This window comes from Marmota flaviventris, chromosome 4 (assembly GCF_047511675.1).
Source record: "Marmota flaviventris isolate mMarFla1 chromosome 4, mMarFla1.hap1, whole genome shotgun sequence".
NCBI classification, from domain to species: domain Eukaryota; kingdom Metazoa; phylum Chordata; class Mammalia; order Rodentia; family Sciuridae; genus Marmota; species Marmota flaviventris.
This window is the reverse complement of record NC_092501.1, coordinates 53,107,982-53,130,577: the sequence shown is the minus strand read 5'-3', so window position 1 is coordinate 53,130,577 and position 22,596 is coordinate 53,107,982. Positions and strand designations below refer to the sequence as shown.

Sequence of the window (22,596 nt, the reverse complement as noted above, 5' to 3'; positions counted from 1 at the left end):
AGAGACCCAGCCAGAGAGTTCCTTGAAGCCCTCATGCTCATGGGCTGTTGCCCGGGGTGCAGAGATCACGAGAGAGACCATCAGAGTCGGGAGGACCCTCAAAGTTGAGGACACTGAGGCATGGTGGGAGGAAGCAACTTCTAAAAAATATTAAAAAAAAAAAAAAAGAGGAACCCCTGGGAACCGATATTTGAGGTCCTATTCTAGGTGGTTCCTCACAGGGATCCACCTTGCAGATAAGGAAACTGAACCTCAGATTCTTGGTGGCCAAGGCCACCAAGCCAGTGAGGAATGGGGGCAGGAGTTCCCGATCCTAAAGCCCATGTGCTCAGCATGCACTCGGGGGTGGGGGGGGGCAAGCCAAGGCCAAAGTCTGCTCCTTTCACTGACCTGCAGTCCCCAGAAGTGATCAGGACAGGCAGGTCGCACCAAGCCACTCAACTTGGGCTGGAGCCTGGCTGAGGGCCTCCTGACCTTGACTTTCAAGACACCCGACCTCAGAGATGGGGGCTTAGACCTGCTTCTCCACTCGGTCTCCTCTTCTGACACTGGGGACTACTTGTCCTGGCTCAGTTTCTCCAGAGGGGGCTGAACCGGGGAGTTGGTGAGGACTCCTCCCCTGTTGGACTCTGACTCCTCTGTCCCTCAGCCAGGGAGGCCAGCAGCCTGCAGAGTGGCTGGGCTCCTGAGGGCAGGAAAGTTTCCCTGGAGTGCTGGTGTTGCAGAGCATGGCGCACAGACCAGGGACAGCCCAGCCTTGGAGCACGCACCACCTGGGTCTCAGCCTCTCTTTCCACATCTACACGGAACTAGCCTCTCCAGGTCAGTGGCCTCTTCTGACCCACGCTGCTAAAGGACAATGGAGGCTCTCATAGGTGCAAAGCAGGCAGTAGCTGCATCTCTTTCCCATTTCTTTCCCGTTTGAACCGCTCAAGTCACTCAGGCAATTTAAATCAGATGCGTCAAAGCTGGCAGAGCGAAACAGCAAGGGGTAAGCCCAGGAGGCCAAGAGGGAGTTTCCAGATGAGGTTTAAAGACCACTTGTCTTCACAGCATCTCGACAAGAGGGGGCCATGGCTAGAGAGTGGGGGAGGGGAAGGAGAACTGAAGGGGAATTGAATTTGGCAGATGGGAAAAGCGAAGTTTGGAGGGGTTAAACACCCTCCCCTGGCCACAGAGCACACACAGCAGCCCCATGGTCACGAAGCAGGTCTTTGGTCCACCTGGAGAGGAATCTCCACTCTCCCCTCAGTAAGTGGGCCACTCCCAGCCCCAAACACTCATGTCCTGCTGCTCCTCAAATCCCTGCTCAAAGGCCCCTTGGTCCACCTCCAAACTTCCTAGCACTTTATACCACACTCCAGCGCGGGGCACATGGCAACTCGTGCATGTTTGTTCCCTCTGTGAATGTGATACCTAGGACAGTGCCCTGGGGTGCTCAGTGCTTACTGGGTGAATGAATGAATGGTCGTAGCCCCCAAACTAGACCATGAGTCCCTTCATGCTGGAGACCACCCAGCGCTAGGTGCACAGAGGCCCGACCATCACTGCTGCTACCTCAACTCTGACCACAGCTACGTTCAAGAGTTGGAACCCATCCCCAGTCAGACCCATTCTGTGCACATTTTCCAGACAGGGGCCAGGTCTCAAGGGGCCAAAGTTGTGACAGGACATGGGCCTTTTAGCATTAGTGATCCAACTCAGAGAGTGAGAAAATACTGATGAGCAAAAATAAGTCACCATGTTCTATTATCTGGAATTAATCTCTGCGAATGTGCTGGTAGGTGGCCTGCCCAAATTTTTTGTTTCATTCCCCCTCTCATGGGGATTGAACTCAGGGGCACCCTGAACCACATCCCCAGCCTTATTTTGTATTTGATTTAGAGCCAGGGTCTTGCTGAGTTGTTTAATGCCTTGCTTTTGCTGAGGCTGGCTTTGAACTTGTGATCCTCCTGTCTCAGCCTCCCAAGCTGCTGGGATTACAGGTGTGCGCCACTATGCCGGCTCCAACTGTTTAATGTGTTTATGAGAGTCTATGCACACACATGCGTACACACACACACACACACTCACACACTTCCAAAATGGCCTCGTGGATACCATGCCATAACATGCTTGTCTTCATAACATGTTGTAATTATCTTTTCAACTTATAAATTGGTGACATTTTTATGGTCCCATCAGGTTCATGCTATGGATTGTGCCACCTGCTTCCATTGTTGGGCAGTGGGCTTGTTTTCAACTTTTCACTAATCCGGATTATGAGAGGCTAGGAGTCCACAAGGCTTCTGGGGTTTGCTCCATCTCTTTAAGCCAATGACTGCAGAATGTAGAATGTGAGGGTCTAGAATCTTTTTATGAAGCCAGAGGAAGATTCCCTAACTTTCCTGTGGTCCCCAAGTATATGGAGAGGGTGGGTAACAGGCTTCCATTCAAAGCCTTGGGTCCTGGGTGAGGAGTAAGGCTGAAGACTCACTGTCCCATGGCAGAGAAGAAGGACTGTAACCAGGATAGATGGCACACCTCATTTGACCCTCCTCCCAGTGCAGCCAGCCACCCTGGGCTCCTGTATCTGCGGGAAGCTTAGAGTAATCGACAGGAGCAGAATCGCATGGGCAGTATTTACAGAACACTACTTCACTGGGGAAAGCCTGACTCCTCTCACTGATCATTAGCAATATTGACTGGTAAACTCGTTTCATGCCAGTGGGACCAGCCAAGAAGCAAGACAAAAATGCTCAGGATGCTGTATTTCATCTGTGGATCCCCAAGGTCCAAGGGGCACTAAGTCTGAGTCTGAGCCCAGGAGTGTGGCAAGAGGTGGTGATCTCCCAGCACAGAGGCCACCTAGCAGAGGTCAGCCAGCCTCTGATTCCAACCAGGGCTGACCCGCACCTCAGCCTCAGTGTAGTTCTTGGTTCTGGAGACCAAAACCACTAAGATCAAGGTTGTCCTGCTGAGCTGAATGATATGGGAAAATGACAAAATGCCACAGGAGTCAAGCAGGCAAACTATGGAACCTGGCAGGGACACTTCTGGGCCACACTCATACCACGCATTCCTGGCTGGCCGGGAGCCAGGTAGGGGCAGTGACTAAGCCTCCCCCACCTTCACAAGTCCCTGGACAGAGCAGCCCAGTGGGGGTGGGGCAGGAAGTCAACAGAAATAGAATAGCCACTGCCCTTAGGGACCACAGAAGATGTGCTGGGCCCCTGATGATCCTGCAAGCTGAGTTCCAGTCTCCAGGGAAAGCTAGGGGGGGGAGGCCTAAGTCTACTGCTGAACAGGCCAGAGCTAGAGACCCAGGCCCCAGTTTGGGTTTGTCATTTAAAGCTTTGCAACCTCAGGCAAGGTTCTGAACCTCTCCTCTCATCTTTAAGATGGCCCTTCTGCTCATGGGCTGTGGGGACGTGAAGGGGACCCTAGGGTGCTCTCTAAGGAGGATGCGGTTACCTAGATGCTGAGAGTGTGGTGGGCGGCCTTGCTGAAAGGACAGAGGAGCCCACGTGTTCCAAGGATCCACTAATGACTCAGAAACACTCTTGTCCCCTGAAGGGCAAGAGGCAGGGCAAGAAAAATGAAGGAGAAAAGCCCCGGCTTGTGCTTCAAAGTTGGGCAGTGGAGCATGGAGTGGGCCTGTCGGCCACGGCCTTCCTTCCAGAGACTCCTCATTTCAGATGTGACATGCAATCAAGGCCCAATCACAACTGTTCCTTTCAGAGACAACAGGGTCTTCTCAGCCTCTCTGGAGACAGCCAAATGAGTAACTCAAATTGCCGGGCCCAGGCCTGGCCCTTATCTAACCTCCCATCCTGCACACTCCCCTCCTCCGCTGCAGCCACTCTGCCCTCCCGCTGCTGGGAGGCTGGGAGGACTGTGCCCCTCCCAACCCCCCCAGGCTCTGGCTGACAGGCTCTGGAGAGGACCTCAGAAAGAATGAGAATTTTCCTGTCTCCTCTCAAGTGTTTGCCATTCCCCCTCTCATGGCTGATGGTGTGTGTGTGTGTGTGCGCGCGCGCATGTGCGTGCACACACATCTCACCTCAGGATGAGAACCGCCTAATCTGCTGGCGGATGCCAAGTGCCTGGGTCTGCAGGAGAACAGGGACGCAGGGTGGAGAGGTAACGGCCTCTCCTGGGATGTGGCTGGCTCCTTCCTAAATCCTCCGTGCTCGGGAATTAAAGTTGCTGATTCAATTGTACCAATCTCTCAGAGAAATAAGGCCTCCCTCACAATTGGAAAAAGAAGAAAAGGGCCGGGGTTAACCAGCAGGTGGGATGAGTGCAGGCACCACCCAGGGACCTGCTCCCAGAAAATAAGATGAGCTGAAGGGGAGATGGGCTGGGGATGGGGGTGCAGACTGAGGGAAGTGGCCAGGACACCAATGACGCCAAGGCTCAGAACCCAGGGCAGGTGGTGAGGAGGACTAGCCATTGGCACGCTGGCTAATACGTAACAGTCCACTCCTCGGGGAAAAACAAATCAACCCTGATTTGAAGCATTGGTCCATTTTCAATTTCCACAGCCTCACTGTCACTGTAGCTGATTTCAAGCAAGTACCACGAGGACCTCTGCACTCCAACGAGGACCTCTGCACTCCAACGGCTGGGCCAGCTTGTGTAGCCCACCCAGGTAGGGTCGCGGGCCAAAGCTAAGGCTGCTTCCCCTCCACGTATGCTGAGATTCTTTGGCATAAACTTACCTACTTGGGGATTGGCCCACGGTTTTGCTATCTGTATTCTTAGCTGTCTTATGTTTAATAATAATCATTCTTCTAGAAATTCCAAGTGAGCAGGCCATGCTAAGGGGAACTAGGTAAGGGGGTTCTGGGGCCTGGGACAGCAGAGCACCATGCTTAGGATCTGGGGACAAACAGGTGAAGGAAATAAGAGGCATGTCCCCAGAGCTCAGCTCTGTCACACTTCAGTCAACTGTCAGCTCCCATGGCTGGGCTTGTCACTCTTCTCCAGAGGTAGCTACATGCACGCCCCCAAAGACACAGGGGGGCTGGTTTTACAGCGTCTGTGGGGGCTGGAATGAGGTCTGAGCAGTGTATGTTCATGGTACTCCCTCTGGGTAGGTACGCCTCCAAGTAAGAAAGAGAGACCCTCTGGCTGGGGCAGAAGGTGCTTGTTGATGGAAGATTCTAGTCTAGCTCAGTGGCTGTCTTCCCTGCTCATTGGAATCATGTGGAGGGTTTTAAAGAATCATGAACCCTGAATCCCACCATTAAAGATTCTGATTGAATTAGCATGGGATACGGTCTGGGACATGGTGCTTAAAAGCTTGCCAGATAATTTGAATGTCAGCAATTTGAGCACCACTGATATTCTCGGTGAAGATTATGAGAGAATCTGGTGAAAATCCTTGCAGAGCCAAAAGTTAATTCAAAATGGATCAAGGAGCTTGATATCAAATCAGAGACACGCTGTCTGAAAGAAGAAAAAGTTGGCTACGATCTACATTCGGTGGGGTCGGGCTCCAAATTCCTCAATAGGACACCCATAGTACAAAAGTTAATAACTAGAATCAACAAATGGGACTTACTCAAACTAAAAAGTTTTTTCTCAGCAAAAGAAACAATAAGAGAGGTAAATAGGGAGCCTACACCCTGGGAACAAATCTTTACTCCTCACACTTCAGATAGAGCCCTAATATCCAGAGTATACAAAGAACTCAAAAAATTAGACAATAAGAGAACAAACAACCCAATCAACAAATGGGCCAAGGACCTGAACAGACACTTCTCAGAGGAGGACATACAGTCAATCAACAAGTACATGAAAAAATGCTCACCATCTCTAGCTGTCAGAGAAATGCAAATCAAAACCACCCTAAGATACCATCTCACTCCAGTAAGATTGGCAGCCATTATGAAGTCAAACAACAACAAGTGCTGGCGAGGATGTGGGGAAAAGGGTACACTTGTTCATTGCTGGTGGGACTGCAAATTGGTGCAGCCAATTTGGAAAGCAGTATGGAGATTTCTTGGAAAGCTGGGAATGGAGCCACCATTTGACCCAGCTATTCCCCTTCTTGGTCTATTCCCTAAAGACCTAAAAAGAGCATGCTACAGGGACACTGCTACATCGATGTTCATAGCAGCACAACTCACAATAGCAAGACTGTGCAACCAACCTAGATGCCCTTCAATAGACGAATGGATAAAAAAATGTGGCATTTATACACAATGGAGTATTACTCTGCATTAAAAAATGACAAAATCATAGAATTTGCAGGGAAATGGATGGCATTAGAGCAGATTATGCTAAGTGAAGCTAGCCAATCCCTAAAAAACAAATGCCAAATGTCTTCTTTGATATAAGGAGAGTAACTAAGAACAGAGTAGGGACGAAGAGCATGAGAAGAAGATTAACATTTAACAGGGATGAGAGGTGGGAGGGAAGGGGAGAGAGAAGGGAAATTGCATGGAAATGGAAGGAGACCCTCAGGGTTATACAGTGGAGGGGGTAGAGAGAGAGGAGGGGAGGGGAGGGGAGAGGAGGGGAGGGGGGATGGTGGAGGATGGAAAAGGCAGCGTAGCACAACAGACACTAGTATGACAATATGTAAATCAATGGATGTGTAACTGATGTGATTCTGCAATCTGTGTATGGGGTGAAGGTGGGAGTTCATAACCCACTTGAATCAAAGTGTGGAATATGATATGTCAAGAAATTTGTAATGTTTTGAACAACCAACAATAAAAAATTAAAAAAAAAAAAAAAGAAAATCCTTGCAGAGCATTTTCACCCTGGGATGCTCTACCCCACTGGCTCTCTGTGCACGACTGCGTCCCTATGGGGCCTTGGGAAACCTGCCTCATTACCCTCCACCATTCCCTCCACCCCAAGGGAGCCTCCTTCCACTAGTCACATGCTTCCTCCATAACCTCCCTGTGGCTTTCAATCTTCCTGCAGTTAATGTGTGAAACCCTCCTTTCCCTGCTCAAAGCGCTTGCTGAATAGCTGGGGATCTAGAATGAGATTGCTTGCGTTGGAATCCTGGCTCTGCCCACACGATATGACCTTGACCAAGTTCTTTTTTTTTTTTTTAAGGGGAGAGAGAGAATTTTAATATTTATTTTTTAGTTTTCAGTGAACACAACATCTTTGTTTGTATGTGGTGCTGAGGATCGAATCCGGGCCACACGCATGCCAGGCGAGCACGCTACCGCTTGAGCCACATCCCCAGCCCTTGACCAAGTTCTTTAACCTCCCTGTGCCTCAAGGTGGTAGGGAAGGTTAAATAAGAGCATCCTTGAAGAGAGCTTATAGAGAAAAGCTGAGCATAAACTGGACGGTCACCAAACACCAGCTAGCGTGGCCCCCCTGGTGCCAGGAGCCCTGCAAGAGCAGAGCATGTGCCTTGTTTATCTTTGTGTCTCAGCTCAGTGCCTGGCACCAAGTAGGACCTTCAGCCTGAAGCCACGTCCGTGCCTCCACCAGCCTCTCACATCTGATGAAGGCATCCCTGCCAGGCTGGGCTCAAAGACCCAGAGCGTGAGGCTGCTCTCCAGCAGTCTAGACAGAGCCGGGGCGGGGGTGTTGGAGACTGGCAGGTGAACAGAGCTTGGAAGTGTTTTGTTGTATTTTAAACAAGTGTCAAAGAATTTCTTACTGTTTGCTGGTGGACTTCCAGCAGAGTGCCAACAGGATCCCGGAGAATTGGAAGTTCTGGTTTATCAAGGCTTCACCTCGCCACAGTGGTTGGCACACAGAGTGCCATTTAGGCAGAGACAAAGTATATGAAATGTCTTTTGCCCGGACTGGGATTGCTAGTTCCCCGTGGGTGGACGCATGAGGGGCAGGGGCTGCAAACAGGAGCTGCTCTTGGCCTCAAGCAGGGGGGCTCCGTCTTATTTGTACTCATGGCTGTTGAAGCCTGTCTGCTCTCCCCCAGGCCCCCCTGTGGGCAAGGCCGCACAACCAGCAGGTGCTCCCAGCACTAATGACCGCCTCCGCCTGAAGGACACCCCCACCAATTGTGCATCACCTGTGGGCACAATCCAGCGCTCTGTGGGTGCTGGGCCAGGGATTGCAGTGCAGAGGGGCTGCGTCTGCTGTGACGAAGGCCACCAGCTGGGAGGGCAAGTCATCCTTCCCTGGGAAGTGGGCTGTGCTCAGGGGGAAATGCCAATCCCATGCCCAGGGAGGCGGAGCTGCCTTTTCCCCTCCAAGACAGGAGACCCAGATCCAGGGACAGGAGAGAAGTGCTGGGGTTTGGTTTTGTCTTCCAGATGTGCCCGCCCAGAGGGTCCCTGTCTAGTCACATCCTTGCCAGGCTTGGAGGATGCACCATGGCCACCGCGTCTTCTCAGATACCAAGTGACCATCTCAAATCCCTTTTACAGATGATGCATGAAAGACCGAGAGGGAAGGAAGAAGGACCCCCACTGAAGGATATGGAAATATCCTTTTAAACACATGTCCCAGGCCCCAGGAAGAAAAGGAGGACAATGGGTTCCAGGGACAGAAGGAAAACATGGGCTCTGGACTCCCTCAATATCCTGCATCTACAACTGTCCCCCCGACTGCCCAACACATTCTGCTGCGAATCAGTCTCACTAAACCCTATAAAGCTCAGATCCCTCTTGTACCACTTGCCATTTTTTCTCTTGAAAATGTGCTTAATAAAGCATGGCTGATCCGTAGAGGTCTGTCTCTCTCTCTCTCTCTCTTTTCATTTTCCACTAACTGCCAGGTCCTGGCAGCAGACTGCCATTCTGTTTTTTCTTTTTGCTGTTGTTTTGTTTTTCTGTGGTGCCGGGGATCAAACCCAGGGCCTCACACATGCTAGGTAAGTACTCTACCACTGCGCTGCACCCAGCCTGCCATTCTGTACTGCCCCAGCTGCTAGCTTTAATCTTTTACACTACATCAGGGTCACTGTGGGACCATGGGCAACTCCCCAAGGTCTTGCCCAAGTCTAACAGTCCATGATTCGATTCGGCAGGCCCTGCTCCGACCTGCCCTCCGTGTCTCCCCTGTGGTCTGTTTTTCTCCCCATTTTCCAGAGGAGGACTGGAGACTCTGAGAGACTGAACACCTTGCTGGAAAGATAAGCCCACACTCCCTTGAGCCTTTGCAGTTAGGATCAGTCAGTCAAAGCTGGAGTGGTAGCAGGTGTGGGTTTCTGCCTCAGTGTCCCAGAGTCACGCCCAGCTGCAGCAGCCTCCAGACTCCCCCACGCAGCTCTGCCAAACGTCTTGGCCTCCAATGTTGCCCTATGGCCTCCCGTTCTCTGCCTTCCTGATGATGGGAGTCACTCCCTCCACTGAAGCTTTCCACCGGCGGCTTTCTGAGTAACTGGTGGTCCAGGCTGCAACCCCTGCGATGCCATCGATGCTCTTGTAAGCACCTAAGTCCCCGCATATCCCTTTCACTTAAAACGTCACGTGGCTTCTGTTCCCTGGTCTTCCTGAGCAGGTGCCTGGGGGATCAGGCGCAGCACATGGGGAAGGAGCTTTGTAACCAGAAGGCATCACGTGTGCCTGTGGGGGGTCCTCATAATTATCTATGCAGCCATGACTTAAGGGGCTCCTTTAAACACACACTCACATGGGAAAGAGTTGACCATCTTCTAGAAGTTCACAGAAGGACCTGCCACTTTATAACAGTGCACTGCCACCACTGGATCCTCTGACGAGGGTGGGGAGGATACGGATGAGGACTATTCTCACTTCTCAGCTGAGGAGGCATTTCCAGTGTCAGGACCACATGCAGATACTAAGTGGCAAAGCTGGAATCCGAACATAGATCTTCAGGTCCCCAAGCAGTACCTTTCCCACCATCCCTAAAGTGCCAAGTGGGAAGTCCCTCACCTGTCGATTACCTCCTCAGCAGAGATGATTTGTGAGCCAAATGGGACCCAAGAGCAGGGGCAGAAGTGACAGATCAGCATGCTTCAAGTTGTGTGTATGGCGAGGGGGAGGGGCTGGTGCACAGTTGCACTGGGGCCAGTCACTCACAATCCTTCAGAAGGACAATGGTGGCAAGCTCTCCCTGGCCAGCTCACCCCTGCCCTGCACCCTGTGGCCCACTGGTCAACCTCCCTGAGCAGCATCTTCTGCCTCCTGTGTCCTGACGCCTGGGCACGAGCAAGAAGTGGTCCAGCAGGCTGGAGGGCAAGGGGTGAGGGAGGCAGCGTGCAGCCAGGATTGGAGTGGGCCAAGTGGCAGGAGGACGGGCACATGGCGGGAGGTGACCACAGCAAACCCTGAGTCCAGGGGAGAAACTGCTGTCCCTGCCTGCAGATGAGGCAAGGCAGGCTGGCAGAGATGGGCTGGCCTGTTTGTGCTCATGAATGTGCCCCCTGGGCCCTTCCTGCTATCGAAGTCCAGGCAGGGAAGGCGCCCGGCAAGCGCTGGCTGTGAAGAGTGGTCAGGGGTGAGTGAAGATGGACGCAGAGGCTTTCGCCCAGCAAGGGCCACAGCCTGTCAGGAGAGAAGCAGAAGGCAGAGGGGAGGGGCCCAGATGTCTGCTTTTGTATCACCATGGGGGGCTGTCTCCCTTTCTGTGCCACCCAGAGAGAAGACAGGCAGGCAGGCCCCGGGGAAACACTGACAAGCCTTTTTTACCCATGGTGTAGCTGCCTCGTGGGCCCAGGGGACGTTCTGAGAGCAGCTGGTGCCAACAGATCTTAAGCTGCATCCACAGGGTGGCAGATCTGAGGACTCCCGCTCTGCCGCCATCCAGCCTGGGAGGAGGCAGGACTTTGGGCCTGAGATGATTTGTTTTAGCCAAGATCCCTACTTCCTGCTGCCCCATGCTGCTGAGGGCTGCTGGGTCTACAAGGTGGGCAGCCAGCTGGACCTCTCAGCGGAGCTGAGGCCATGGCGCGGTCTACTTTAACATGACACCAGGGAGGTGGTCTCTCCCACAACACCTTTGACGGAGCAGGACCAGGACTTGGCTAACCCTCAAGCAGTACAAGGTAGAAAATGGTGCAGCTCAAAAGAGGCGATGAGTGAGATTTCACATGCAGTTTGTTTCACAGTCTGAGCAGAGGCTGCCGGACAGAGGAGCTGTAGGTGCCAGAGGCCACAAAGAGTGCCATGTGCTAATCCACACTGACCGGACCAGTCGCCTGGGGTGTGGGGGGAGGCAGAGGAGGGCAAGAGAACAGCGACTCTGCTTTGGCCTTCTTAAGAGCTGACAGCCTGACATGGCAGGCAGGAAGCTGCAGGAAGAAGTGTTTGCTTTTGCCAGCGACCCCTCCCCAGCTACCAAGGCCTTGCAGTGTGACCCCTGCCAGGGAGCGCAGCTGTCCCTGCACCTGCAGGATCTGGCCATCCCTAGATAGAGTCCATCCCTGTGCACCTGCCAATTTTATGGGGCAAACAGTTGTGGGGAGTCTAGCAGGCATGTGGCTTCACTCATTCTTCCTTATAGCCACAGAGATTATGATTCAGAAAGTAGAAAATGCGAGAAAGAACCTAAGGATATGCTTTTTTTTCCCCCCATATGGGGGATTGAACTCAGGGGCACTTGACCACTGAGGCACATCCTCAGCCCTATTTTGTATTTTATGTAGAGACAGGGTCTCACTGAGTTGCTTAGTGTCTCACCATTGCTGAGGTTGGCTTTGAACTTGTGATCCTCCTGCCTCAGCCTCCTGAGCTGCTGGGATCCCAGTCGAGGATATGCATTTTAATAGACACTTGGGATCATGGGGTCATGGGCTCTGAGGAACATACAGCCGCAAATCTGCACTTAGGAGGAGCAGTTGCGCTTGGGAGAATGATGAGGCCGTGAACAGTGAGCTGCTTCCAGATGCTGATGTTTTAGGAAAATGCCCTGAACGAGCTCTTCTGAGTGTCACGCACACAAATGGCCTGTGGATCTTGTTCAGGTGCAGACTCTGATTCAGGAAGCAGAGCCTGAGATTCTGAATGTCTATCAAACTCCCAAGGGATACCTGGGCTGCTGGATGATACTTTGAAAAGCAAGACCCAAGCAGGGTTTCTTAAACTTCATGCCTCCAAATCACCACAAGGGAGGCTTGTTGACAGTCTGCTCTACACCGCCCCTCCCCCCAAGTTTTGGATTGATAGGTTTGGTTTGGGGCCTAAGAATATGCATTTCTAACCTGTTCTCAGCTGCTGCTGCTCTTTTGTGGTCCCCACTTTGAGAAATACAGGCAGGGACAATGAGAAGTGAAAAAGTACAAGAGCCAAATGAAGCAAATGCAGCCCAAAACACCCATTCGCAACACAGAGGCTCTTTCTTTATGTGCTATTGCTCCAGTGATTGTTTTTTTGTACCAGGGATTGAACCAGGGGCATTTAACTGTTGAGTCACATCCCCACCCATTTTATTTTTTATTTAGAGACAGGCTCTCACTGTGTTGCTGAGGACCTGGATAAGTGGCTGAGGCTGACTTTGAACTCGCGATCCTCCTGCCTCAGCCTCCTGAGCCACTGGGATTAGAGGGTGTACCACTGTGCTCAGCTCTGGTAATTAAATTCTTAACTAGAACTTGTTTTCCTATGCTCTTTTGCTCTCTCTGGAACAGGGAGCGTGCATAGAGGAAAGAAAAACAGAGTATCAAGGGCTATGGAAAGTAAAATTCTCATTTAGTCGAAATAGTCTCCTGCTTAGCAAAATGAAGTCTCCCTAATATGTGATTTTCTCTTCACTCCCACTTGTTCCAGGACTGAATTGCTATGAAGCAGCAAGTACTTATGAGCAAGTGGGGAGAACTAATGACTCTCCTGTGCCCACCTTGAAGCATATGTGTCAGCTACTGTGGTGAAAAGGCTGATTTCCCAGTCTTCACAGGTTGGGTGACCCATTATGACCCCATGTCATCACTCACAGACTAAATGCCTCACCTCACCTCCTCCCTCATGCTCTGGGGAGCCGCCTCCCACAAGGTCACATAGTCAGCCACCCCCTGGCAGGGGCATCCTCACTCTGGCAGGCCATGGCACGTCTCGCCTCCCTGCAGCTATGACCAGGTCCTCTCTGGTAGCCTCGTATTGCTCACAGTAATGCTGTAAGCACCCTGATGTCAGGACCTGTCACTCATTGGTCTTTATACCCCTACTTGGACAGAGATTGCCTTTCACCGTGTAGTCTTGTTCATAAATACTTAAAACCTTCCATATATAGTTGGCTCTCAGTCTCTGTGTTCTGCATCCAAGATTGAGCCAACCAGAGATGGAAAATATTCAGAGAAAAATTGCATCAGTACTGACAGGTACAGCTATTTTCCTTGTCATTATTCCCTAGACAGCGCAGTAGGAGAACCACATATACAGCACTTACATTGTATGTGCTCCAGAGAGTATTTGAAGGGCACCAGAGGGTATGCTTAGGTTATATGTAAATACTTGCATTTTATATAAGGAAATTGAGTATCTGCAAATGTTGGTAACTTTGGGGGTCCTGAAACCAAACCTGTGGATACCAAGGAATGATTGCATCCTTCTGGTTTGGAAAGTAAAAGAACCATCCACATCTCAGAAACTTGTAAGTGGCTATTGTCTGCACTACACTACAAACCTGCTAAGCTACAAACCCTTTTCTCCCTCTTAAGAATGTCCAAACCAGCCAGGTGCAGTGGCCCATGTCTGTAATCCCAGCAGCTCAGGAAGCTGAGGCAGAAGGATCACAAGTTCAAAGCCAGCCTCAGGAACTTAGCAAGGCCCTAAGCAATTCAGAAAGACTCTGTCACTAAATAAAACAAAAAAGGGCTGGGGTGCGGCTCAGTGGTCAAGTGCCCCTGAGTTCAATATTCTCCCCCAAAATGTCCAAAGCAAATAGCCATGTCCTGACATCCCAGTCTCCAAGATCCCAGGAAGCTGCTCATTCCCATGGGAGGCATCTGCTGCTGGGTGTGTGTCAGGGCGCCAGCTGCAGGAGGTAAGATGCCCCCTGACCTGCTCCATTTCCTGTCCAACTGAACAGCCCCAGACCTTCAGACCAAGAGGATTTGGCCAAAGGTAGAGGGAATGGTAAGACATGAGGAAGGACTTCCAGACAGAGAACACAGGCTATGCAGGGGGCGGGGGACAGGGATGAGAGGAAGACTGCATGAGTGGTTGGGAGCATGGGCAGGGGAGGACAAGTGGCTTGGTTGGCCAAGAACAGACCCCCACATCTCCGTGAGACAACATGTAGGAGTACCTTTTGATACTTTTCCGCCATGACCTACAATAAGAAGTACAATTTTTCATCATGACCCAGAATACATACCTGTGAATGCACATAGTAAAACTGAAATTAAAAGGCACAAAATAGTAATTATTATGCTCCATGTGATGTACCCTGGCATTTTCTATTCTGCTCCATTTAGAAATTGATGGTCTCAACCCACTAATTTGACATTACAATTCACTCGTGGATCACAACTTGCAACTTGAAATAATCCGCCCTTTTGTGTCCCCACTATTTTAGAGGAGCTTCAGGGCTTTCAACTTCCTGCTCTACGCCATGCTCCCAACCCGGTGAGCACCTGCTGTATGCCAGAGGCTCACTGCCGCGGGAACAGGGAACAGGTAGCTCCCAAGAGGAGAGGACACGACCACCCTCACACAGAGAAGGGTCCCACATACAGACCAGAGGGCTGACTGCACGGGTGGCAGCAGCAAAGGCAGCCACATGTCACAAGACAAGAGACGTGAGGGCACTCAGCCACCCTGAACACCAAGGACACAAGAGAAGTCTGTTCCTTGCACCCTGCGGAGGACCCAGCCTTGTCCCCTCCAGGGAATGAAGCCCTTGATCTTCCTCTTCCCCCAAAATGGCCCAAAGATGGAGGAAGATCAGAAGCAGCACTATTCAGGAACAGGGGGTGACTGGGGCAGGCCGGAGGCTCCTTCAGGAGGTCCCTCGGGTGGAGTCCTTCTGATGGACCTGGGGGCTTGCTTCAGAGCCCCCCATCTCTTCTCTACTCACTGTTCTAAAGCTTTATGACAACTCATATGTCTCAAAGTTCTCTCTCATAAAAATCTGGTTTTATTTTTCCAATGCCCTGAGGACTCAGAAAAGAGAAGCCACTGAAGGCGCCCAGGCTGCTGCTGATCATCCCAACGAGATCCTGCAGGAGATGGGGACAACCTGGAAAAGTCCAAAGGGCTTGGCACAGTCCTCACCACCGCTGTGGCTCTAGGCCCCCACCCAGCTGCCCTGCGCTGCTTGCCCCCGTCCACGGGGCTGTGAAGGGTGGAGCATGGCCCTCTTACTGGTGTGGGAAGAGAGAAGCCACCCAACGAACCAGAACGGATCAGGGAGAGGGGACAGTGGGGAGAGTCCAACCAGGGGACAATGACTGCCTCCATATCCCTCTGGGGGCCGAGGGAAAACAACCATGGCCTTCTGCCATGGAGTGGCCTCCCTGGGGTCTGCTGAGCATCTGTTGGACAGGGGCAGCTCCCCCAGCCCTGCCCCTGTTCTGGCATCTCCATAGACCCCAGAGCTGGCCCAGACTGGGCTGCAGGAGGCTCGATTACCTGACCAGGTGTGCACAGGCACTTGGCCATGAAGGCTGGTGAATCATCTGTCAAATGGGGGTGATCGCCCTGTACATGCCCAAGTATGCACAAGTGTCGTGGGTAACCTACAAGACGCTTCTATGAGTAGTCATTACTGTCACTGCAGAAGGCAAGGAGCCAAAGCAGCCTCTCTCTGCTGAGGGGCTGTTGCTCTGTCCTGGGAAGGGAAGCAGTAGGAAGTCTGCCCCCCAACCCCACTGCACACTTTGTGAAAGTCACTTCATGAACTGCAGGAGGCACAGATGCCCACCCCACCTGCTCCCCTGCTGGGGGGACAGTCCCCTTCTCACCTCTGTCCTTCTTGGGGTGGTCTTATCTTTCAAGAGGAAAGATGAGAAGAAACCAAGGTACAGAGAGCTGACGTGAGTCTTCCAAGGCCACAGTCGGGAAGTGGGGATGCCCCAGGCCAGGTCCTGTCCCACCCTCCTGCTCAGCTCTGGCCTTGGCATGGCTACTAAGGCCCTTGCTGGGTTCCTGTCCTACTGAGATAAGCAGTGGAAGGAGGCAGAGGCGCAGGAAGGGCCTTCGTGACAGAGAGGCATGGGAGGGAGGACCCGGCAAGGAGGGCCTGGCCAGAGTGCAGGGGCCAAAGGGCCCAGCAGCCAGAGCCTAGAGGCCAGGGCAGCTCAGGAGGGAGCACTTCTGGGCATGCTCCTTCTGCTGCGCAGAGGCCCAAGTGACTGGTGAGCTGGCCCAGGCACAGGCTGCTCAGGGACCCTGGCCTTGGAGCTCAACACTGAACCACAAGTCCCTCCCCAGAGGCTTCCCAGAGGTCAGGCAACAGCCCCGGAACCTCACAGGTCAGCAAGGCCTATGGCCCTGCCCGCAGCATCCCTGACAGATGGGCACTCACCTCCGGCATGAGGCACAGGCCACTCCCCACCAGAGGGCCCAGACCACTTGAAAGGCTTTGCTTTTAATCAAATGGCATAATGACTGTAAAAGGACTTAGGAAAACAGGAGCAAAACTGAAGGGGATTAGAATTAACACTGGTGACACGAGAACAGCATTAAAATTAGAGGCAAAATGGGAGGGTGAAAGGGGTCAGGGCAGCTGAAGGAAGGGCCGAGGAGGAGAGGACGCGAGGAGACCCTGCGACCCAGCGGGCGCCCGCTTCTCTCTGAGGAGATTAGGCTGCTAGGCAAGAGGACGCGCAGCTCTGCAAGGTCCTGATGAGGCAGCAAGGTGTATAATTGCTGCCAGAGGAGGGAGGCCGCTCCCCCCCCCACCACTCCCCGCTCAGCAGAACCTAGCCCCCCGGGGCTGCTGTTTGCAGAAGGCACACATCAGACACCATGGGTGCCCAATGGTGAGGGCCCTGGGAGGCTGGGCTCAAAGAGGACCCTGGTGTACCCTGGGAGGCTGTTCTGTCCAGTGGTTCCTGTTTTGCAACAGGGAGGAGCTCACTGTGAAGGCGGGAAGGCAGAGGGAGTAAGCGTACAGAGGGCACCAGCTGAAGGTCTTGGAGACATCTGGAGACTCAGAGAGGGACCGCCTGTGGTCCACAGGGGCCCAGCTGGTTCAGGGACACACTGTAGGAAGCTCTGGCTATCTACCCCCCAGTGAAAGCCAATGCCCAAGTCATCACCTGGCAGGTGGCAGGACCACACACTGGTCACCCTCCCAGGTCCACTACTCTATGCTCAGGTGTCTTGGACCAATAAGCCCATGCTTCCCCTCAGGCCTGTGACAGCCCAACTCCAGAGCCTTGTGCCCTGCAGGGGCTAACGTGGCAACTCACCCACGATCTCATTCTCCTCCAGATTGATGGTCTCCAGCGAGGGCAGGGTGGTGAGCTGCTCAGGGAAATCTTGAAACTGATTCCGAGACAGGTCAATGACCTTGAGGTGCTGCAGGCTGCCCACCTCAGTGGGCAGGCGGTGCAGGAAGTTCCCCTCCAGGTGGAGCTCTACATGGGGGAAAGGAGAGGAGGTGAGAAGGGAGCTGCCCAGACACCACGGTGACTGCTGCCCGGTGGTGGCCTAGGCTCAGCAAGGAAGCCCCAGGCCCCAGAGGAAGTCCACTAATTGGCCCACTCCACGTCTGCTGACCCTGCGGAAAGAGTGATGTTCCCACCACTGCCCAGAATCTGCCATCATTCCAGCGGAAGCCACCTGCTTCTGGCTTTAGAATGAAGGCTCTCAGCAGAAGCCTGGGCCTGGACAAAGAGCCAGGATGTGCTGGTTCCCATCGGACAAGGCCTGGATGGGGTGGGTCAGGATGGGAAGCCCCCCTAAGCAACCCCACTCATCAAGACCCTCTTTGCTTCAGGGGCCACCAAGGGCAGCCAGTGTTTCCATGTCATGTGTCCTTGCTCCCTGCCCAGTCACAGGCAATGAGCCTTAGCTATATTCCTGCCCCAGAGCCACTGCTGTGAAAGCTGGCAGCAGCCCATAGTGGAACCTGCAGGAGAGGGGCTGGGCCAGCGGGAGTCCTCCACTGGGAACCTGGCCCAGGCAGTGCTGAGGTGGACCCCGGTGGAGGCTGAAGCGGAAATGCCTGATAGAGGCTGGGGAGGCCACAGAGACCCTGTGCAGTGAGCGAGCAGGGTGAGGGGCAAAACCAGGGTCAGTGACACAAAGGGAGGATAATGCAGGGCTACAAGAGGAGGATCAGGAGTCCCCACTGCCTGGTGCAGACCCCAACTGCGCACGTACAGCCGTTCATGCAGAACGTCACTCGGCCTCAGTTTCCTCATCTGAACAAGGGAGCTGATGCTCATCTCTGCCTGGTAGGGCTGCTGGGCAGGAGTCACAGAGCAGGGGTGACGAAGCCTCGGGGTGGGGTGTCCTGTGCACCATCTTGAAAGAATTCATCATTTTGCCCTTGTAATTTTGTAAGGAGTGCTAGGGTCACGGTGCTGAGCTCAGACCTGGCCTGCCTTCCTGCAACAGGCCCTTGGCAGCTGCTCCCCTGTTCCCTGGGGCCCCAGGACCTGCCTGGCCTCCCCCTTCCCCTCCCTGCTCTGTGACTCTTGCAACCCACCACTCCCAGAAGGGAAGGTCCAAGTCAGGCCTATAGGTCTGGTGCTATATCTGGGTGGAGCATGGTGACAACTGGTAGCCCCTCCTGTCTAGGGCTCAAGGATAGCAGCACCACGGTAAGCTTGGTGGGTGACCTGCTGGAGGATGAGTCTTGGACGGAGTGAGCCTCTCACCCACACCTGACCAGGTCCTAGCAGGTCCTGATTCCTAAGTTCCCCCCACCCATCTGCTATGGCTTAGGGTGGGGGGAACTTAGGAAGGGGAGACACCTGGCTCAACTTCCCCAACCACCCCTGGCCAGGGAACAGAACAGTAATCTAACATCTGGTAGGAGCAAACACCTAGCCACCGTCAGACCTGAGCGCAAGTGTGCGTGCGGGGAAGGGAGCTGGGCACTTGTGAGTCTGCACCAACTCTCTTCCTCCTTCCACCCTCCTAGGTCAGTGTCAGTCCCCTTGTTCAGATGACGAAACTGAGGCCCGAATGGGTCGTGAACAGCTGAGGACGGCACTGCTGGGGTTTGCCCTCAGGCAGCGGGGACTCCCGATCCCCCTCTTGGCTCGAGTTGCTCCTTCTGGCCCACTCAAGGCACCCCTGGAAATGAGCCACACAGCACAAACCGTATAATTTCTTGATTTTGCACGCTGGTTAAATGCTCTGATAATTGCACTTAAAGCCAGCATTCTAAAACACAAAGACGGATGGCAAAAACTCATGCTAAGTTTTTATTTTTCCTTGCTTTGAATGACATGAGATAGCAAATGGAAAACACCCCAACATTCTAAGGACAGACAGCAGAAGAAAGGGAAAAGCTTCCTATGGATTTTTAAGGCACTTTTCCCGGAACAAGAATCCCCTGTCTAAGCTCGTGCTCACGCTGAGCTCCATGATTAAAGCCTGGCTTGCAGAGTCACTCTGAGGGTTCCCCACAGTGAGCAGAACCCCTGCCTCCTCCCCAGGGCCTACACACACACACACACACACACACGCGCGCGCGCGCGCGCGCGCAAGTGCATCTGATTCATCTTGTCCCTACAACCAGCCTCCTGCAGGGTACCTTGAGGTCACTCAGCAAATGTTTCATGAGTCACAACTCTTCTCCCCTCAGGAGGCAAAAATAAGGCAGGGGAGACATGGAGTGCCTCCTGCCGTCCCATCCTTGGGGACATCCTGAACTCAAGTTCCATCTTTTCACCTAGGTTGCCTTCAGCAGTCAGGTTCTGAGATAACACCACCCTAATCAGAAAGCACCCCATCCAGGCCACCATTAGAAGGTCCCAGGGGTCGAGGTGACCCTGGACAATATCTAGTCTGGTATTTCCCAAGTGTGCCTTTGCCAACAGCATTTCCTTGAGCACTCCGTGCAGGCTGCTGCCTCAGAGCCTTGAACTTGAGGTTCCCTCTTTTAAATGCTCAGGACCCATTTACATACAAGGCTATCTATTGTGTCTTTACTGATTAAAGACAAGTCGCATCATCTGTGTCTTTACTTAAATGTCTCCCTGCTAAATCCCCTCCCCCTGATTGCTGTCCCCTTCCCCTGCAGAACTGACCTCAGCAGTGTCCACTGCTTCCTCTCATATTGACCTGTTTGGACATATTGACCTGTTTTCTCCTCCTGGGAACTCAGGCTGCACACACACACACCAGGCTTTGCCCCAGTTGTAGAAAAACACAACCCCCGCCCAGTCCACAGAGGGCTCTCCATAAATATTTGATGAACACACAAATGAACACATCGATGAATTTCAGTACTAAAATTTCTGCCTCACATATACCATCATTTTTCCTTAAATTGATTTGTTCTTTTTTATTTATACAAAAAGAAAAAAATTGTTATTGCTTTCTCAAAAAATAATGTTGTTCAGTTCTCACTGGACACTGCTGCTGCAGAAAGCATCTGGGCTCCAGGAGATGATCCAGGTGGAAGGGGGTGAGGAGAGCACATTCCAGGCAGGGGCAGCTGCTCTGCGGAGGCTCTCAGAAACCACTTCCCCCTGAAATGGGCTCTCCATGAGAACAAATTCCGATTTCCTGGCTGGTTGGTGTTTCTTGAAGCTTTCATGTTCTAGGAACATGTGGCCACCATCTGTGTGGTTTGGCTGCCCACGACACCTCCAATCCCCAGTCCACAACCTGTCTGCCATCGAAGCCTGAAACAGGCCATTTAGGGAGCCAGGCTGGCCCGGCCCGGGTGGCGGTCCTGGGAACTGAACCCAGGGGTACTCAACCACTGAGCTCAACCCCATCCCCAGCCCTTTTTATACTTAATTTAGAGACAGGGTCTCACTGAGTTGCTGAGGGCCTCGCCAAGTTGCTGAGGCTGGCTTTGAACTCGTGATCCTCCTGCCTCAGCCTCTTGAGCCTCTGGAATTCCAGGTGAGCGCCACCGCGCCCAGCTCACAGGGCATTTTTGAAGACAGGATAGAGCTCTGCTTGCAGGTGTTCAGTGCTGCAGACCAGGCAGTAGCCAGTGTCCCTGAATGACCAGGCTTATTTTCATTTCCATATTTGGGAATATCAGCGTGCTTATGTCCCCACACCCTAGCCCTCTCTCCTCCCTCCCCAGAACCTGCTGTGCTCTGCTCGATCTCATCTACTGGCTTCGCAGATGTCCAGGGCACAGGGCCCATGTCCACAAGTGAGGGTGTGACCCCAGGCCCAGGGAGAGAGGCCCCCTGCACCTTCTTCCCAGGGCTCACGGAGACGGGCTGGACAGCATGGGGGTGACATGCAGGCTCTGGAGCCAGATGTCCTGGGGTTCAAAATCAGACTCTGCCACCTCCTGACTGTGCAGCCTCAGGCGAGTTGTTCATTTATCTTTGCCTCAGTTTCTTCAACTGTAAAAGGAGAATGGTAATAGACACGGGGTTGCAGTGCTGTTTAAATGAATTAAGACACAAAAACAGGCTTTCAGAAGGGCTGGCTCATAGTAAAACAGTAAGCACGCAGAACAGAAAGACAGACGGACAGGCAGGTAGATATGGCCCCTGAGAGAATGAGTAATCTGGTTAGTACTAAGTTACCTACTAGACTCGAATCACTAACTGCCTGAGCTTAGGCTCAGAAGAGAAGAACATGCTCTTTGCTTGAAGCTTCAGTAAACACAAGGCCACCCTCAGCTGGGTGGGAAAGTCCCTGCAGGGGCCAAGGCACTGGGGAGCCGGGGTTTGCAGTGAGCAGATAAATGTGGCCACACCATTAGCTTGAGGGGTCTCAGAACCTTCTGGCCCAGTCCCCTCAAGAGAAGAGGCCAGACCCCACAGCTCAGGAGGTGGCCAGGGGAACTGGTGGTGGGGAGTTTGTTACCTATAATTTTCTGACATGTTCAGAATTCTTATTAAAAAAAAGATCAGGGTGGCGCATGCCGGTAATCCCAGCTACTCAGGAGACTGAGGCAGGAGGGTCACAAGTTTAAGGCCAGTTTAGCAATTTAGCAAGAATTTGCTTCAGAATTAAAAAAAAAAAAAAATTTTAAAGGGCTGGGGATGTAGTGGTAAAGCGCCCTTGGATTCAATCCCCAGCACCAAGAGATAAAGAAGGAAAACAAAACAAAACAAAAAGGTAGCCTTTATCACACGATTCAGGGTTGAGTCTGATCGTAACCCCTAAGTGACTCAGAACACAAGCACCTCCTCCTGAAGGTGGACTCCCAGGGCATTACGGGAGCTGCCCGTGGGCCTGGCCTGGACTGTGGTGTTCCCGAGTACGCGGTGTCTGTTTCCATCGAGGGTTTACCTCCATTGGTTCTGTCTCTCTGGAGAATCCCAGGGGTGCTCTCTGGAGGTCTCAGCGGCCTGACCACAAGGTCCAGCAGCGCAGCCTGACCACAAGGACCTGAAGCAGCATCCAGGCTGGGTGGAGGCTCTCTTCCCTCCCAGGGCCTGGGGCCGGAACTTCCTGCCACGGGTCAGCACAGGGATGACAGAGGCAGGGCCACCTCATCAGGAAGCTTAGAGCCACGAGGCTTTGTTCAGTGCTCTGGAGATGAGAGCCCGGTCACAGCCAGACTAGGAAGGTCCTGGTGTCCCTCAGCTGCTCGGGGGAGCACGTCTGGTCTTCCTTACAACTGTGTTAAAGTCAACGACACCCTCGAGAGGTCTCAGAGAGG

At 52.8% G+C, this 22,596-nt stretch overlaps 1 protein-coding gene across 10 annotated transcripts in view; it reads right to left on the bottom strand.

Moving 5' to 3' along the window:
- Lrrc20 (leucine rich repeat containing 20) overlaps nucleotides 1-22,596 on the bottom strand; it is a 101,537-nt gene that overhangs the window by 8,273 nt on the left and 70,668 nt on the right. For all 10 annotated transcript variants that reach the window (XM_071611201.1, XM_071611202.1, XM_071611203.1 and 7 more), the window contains one exon: nucleotides 17,243-17,410. In XM_071611201.1, the coding sequence (XP_071467302.1) occupies nucleotides 17,243-17,410 (168 nt within the window). The remainder of the gene's footprint in view (nucleotides 1-17,242; nucleotides 17,411-22,596) is intronic.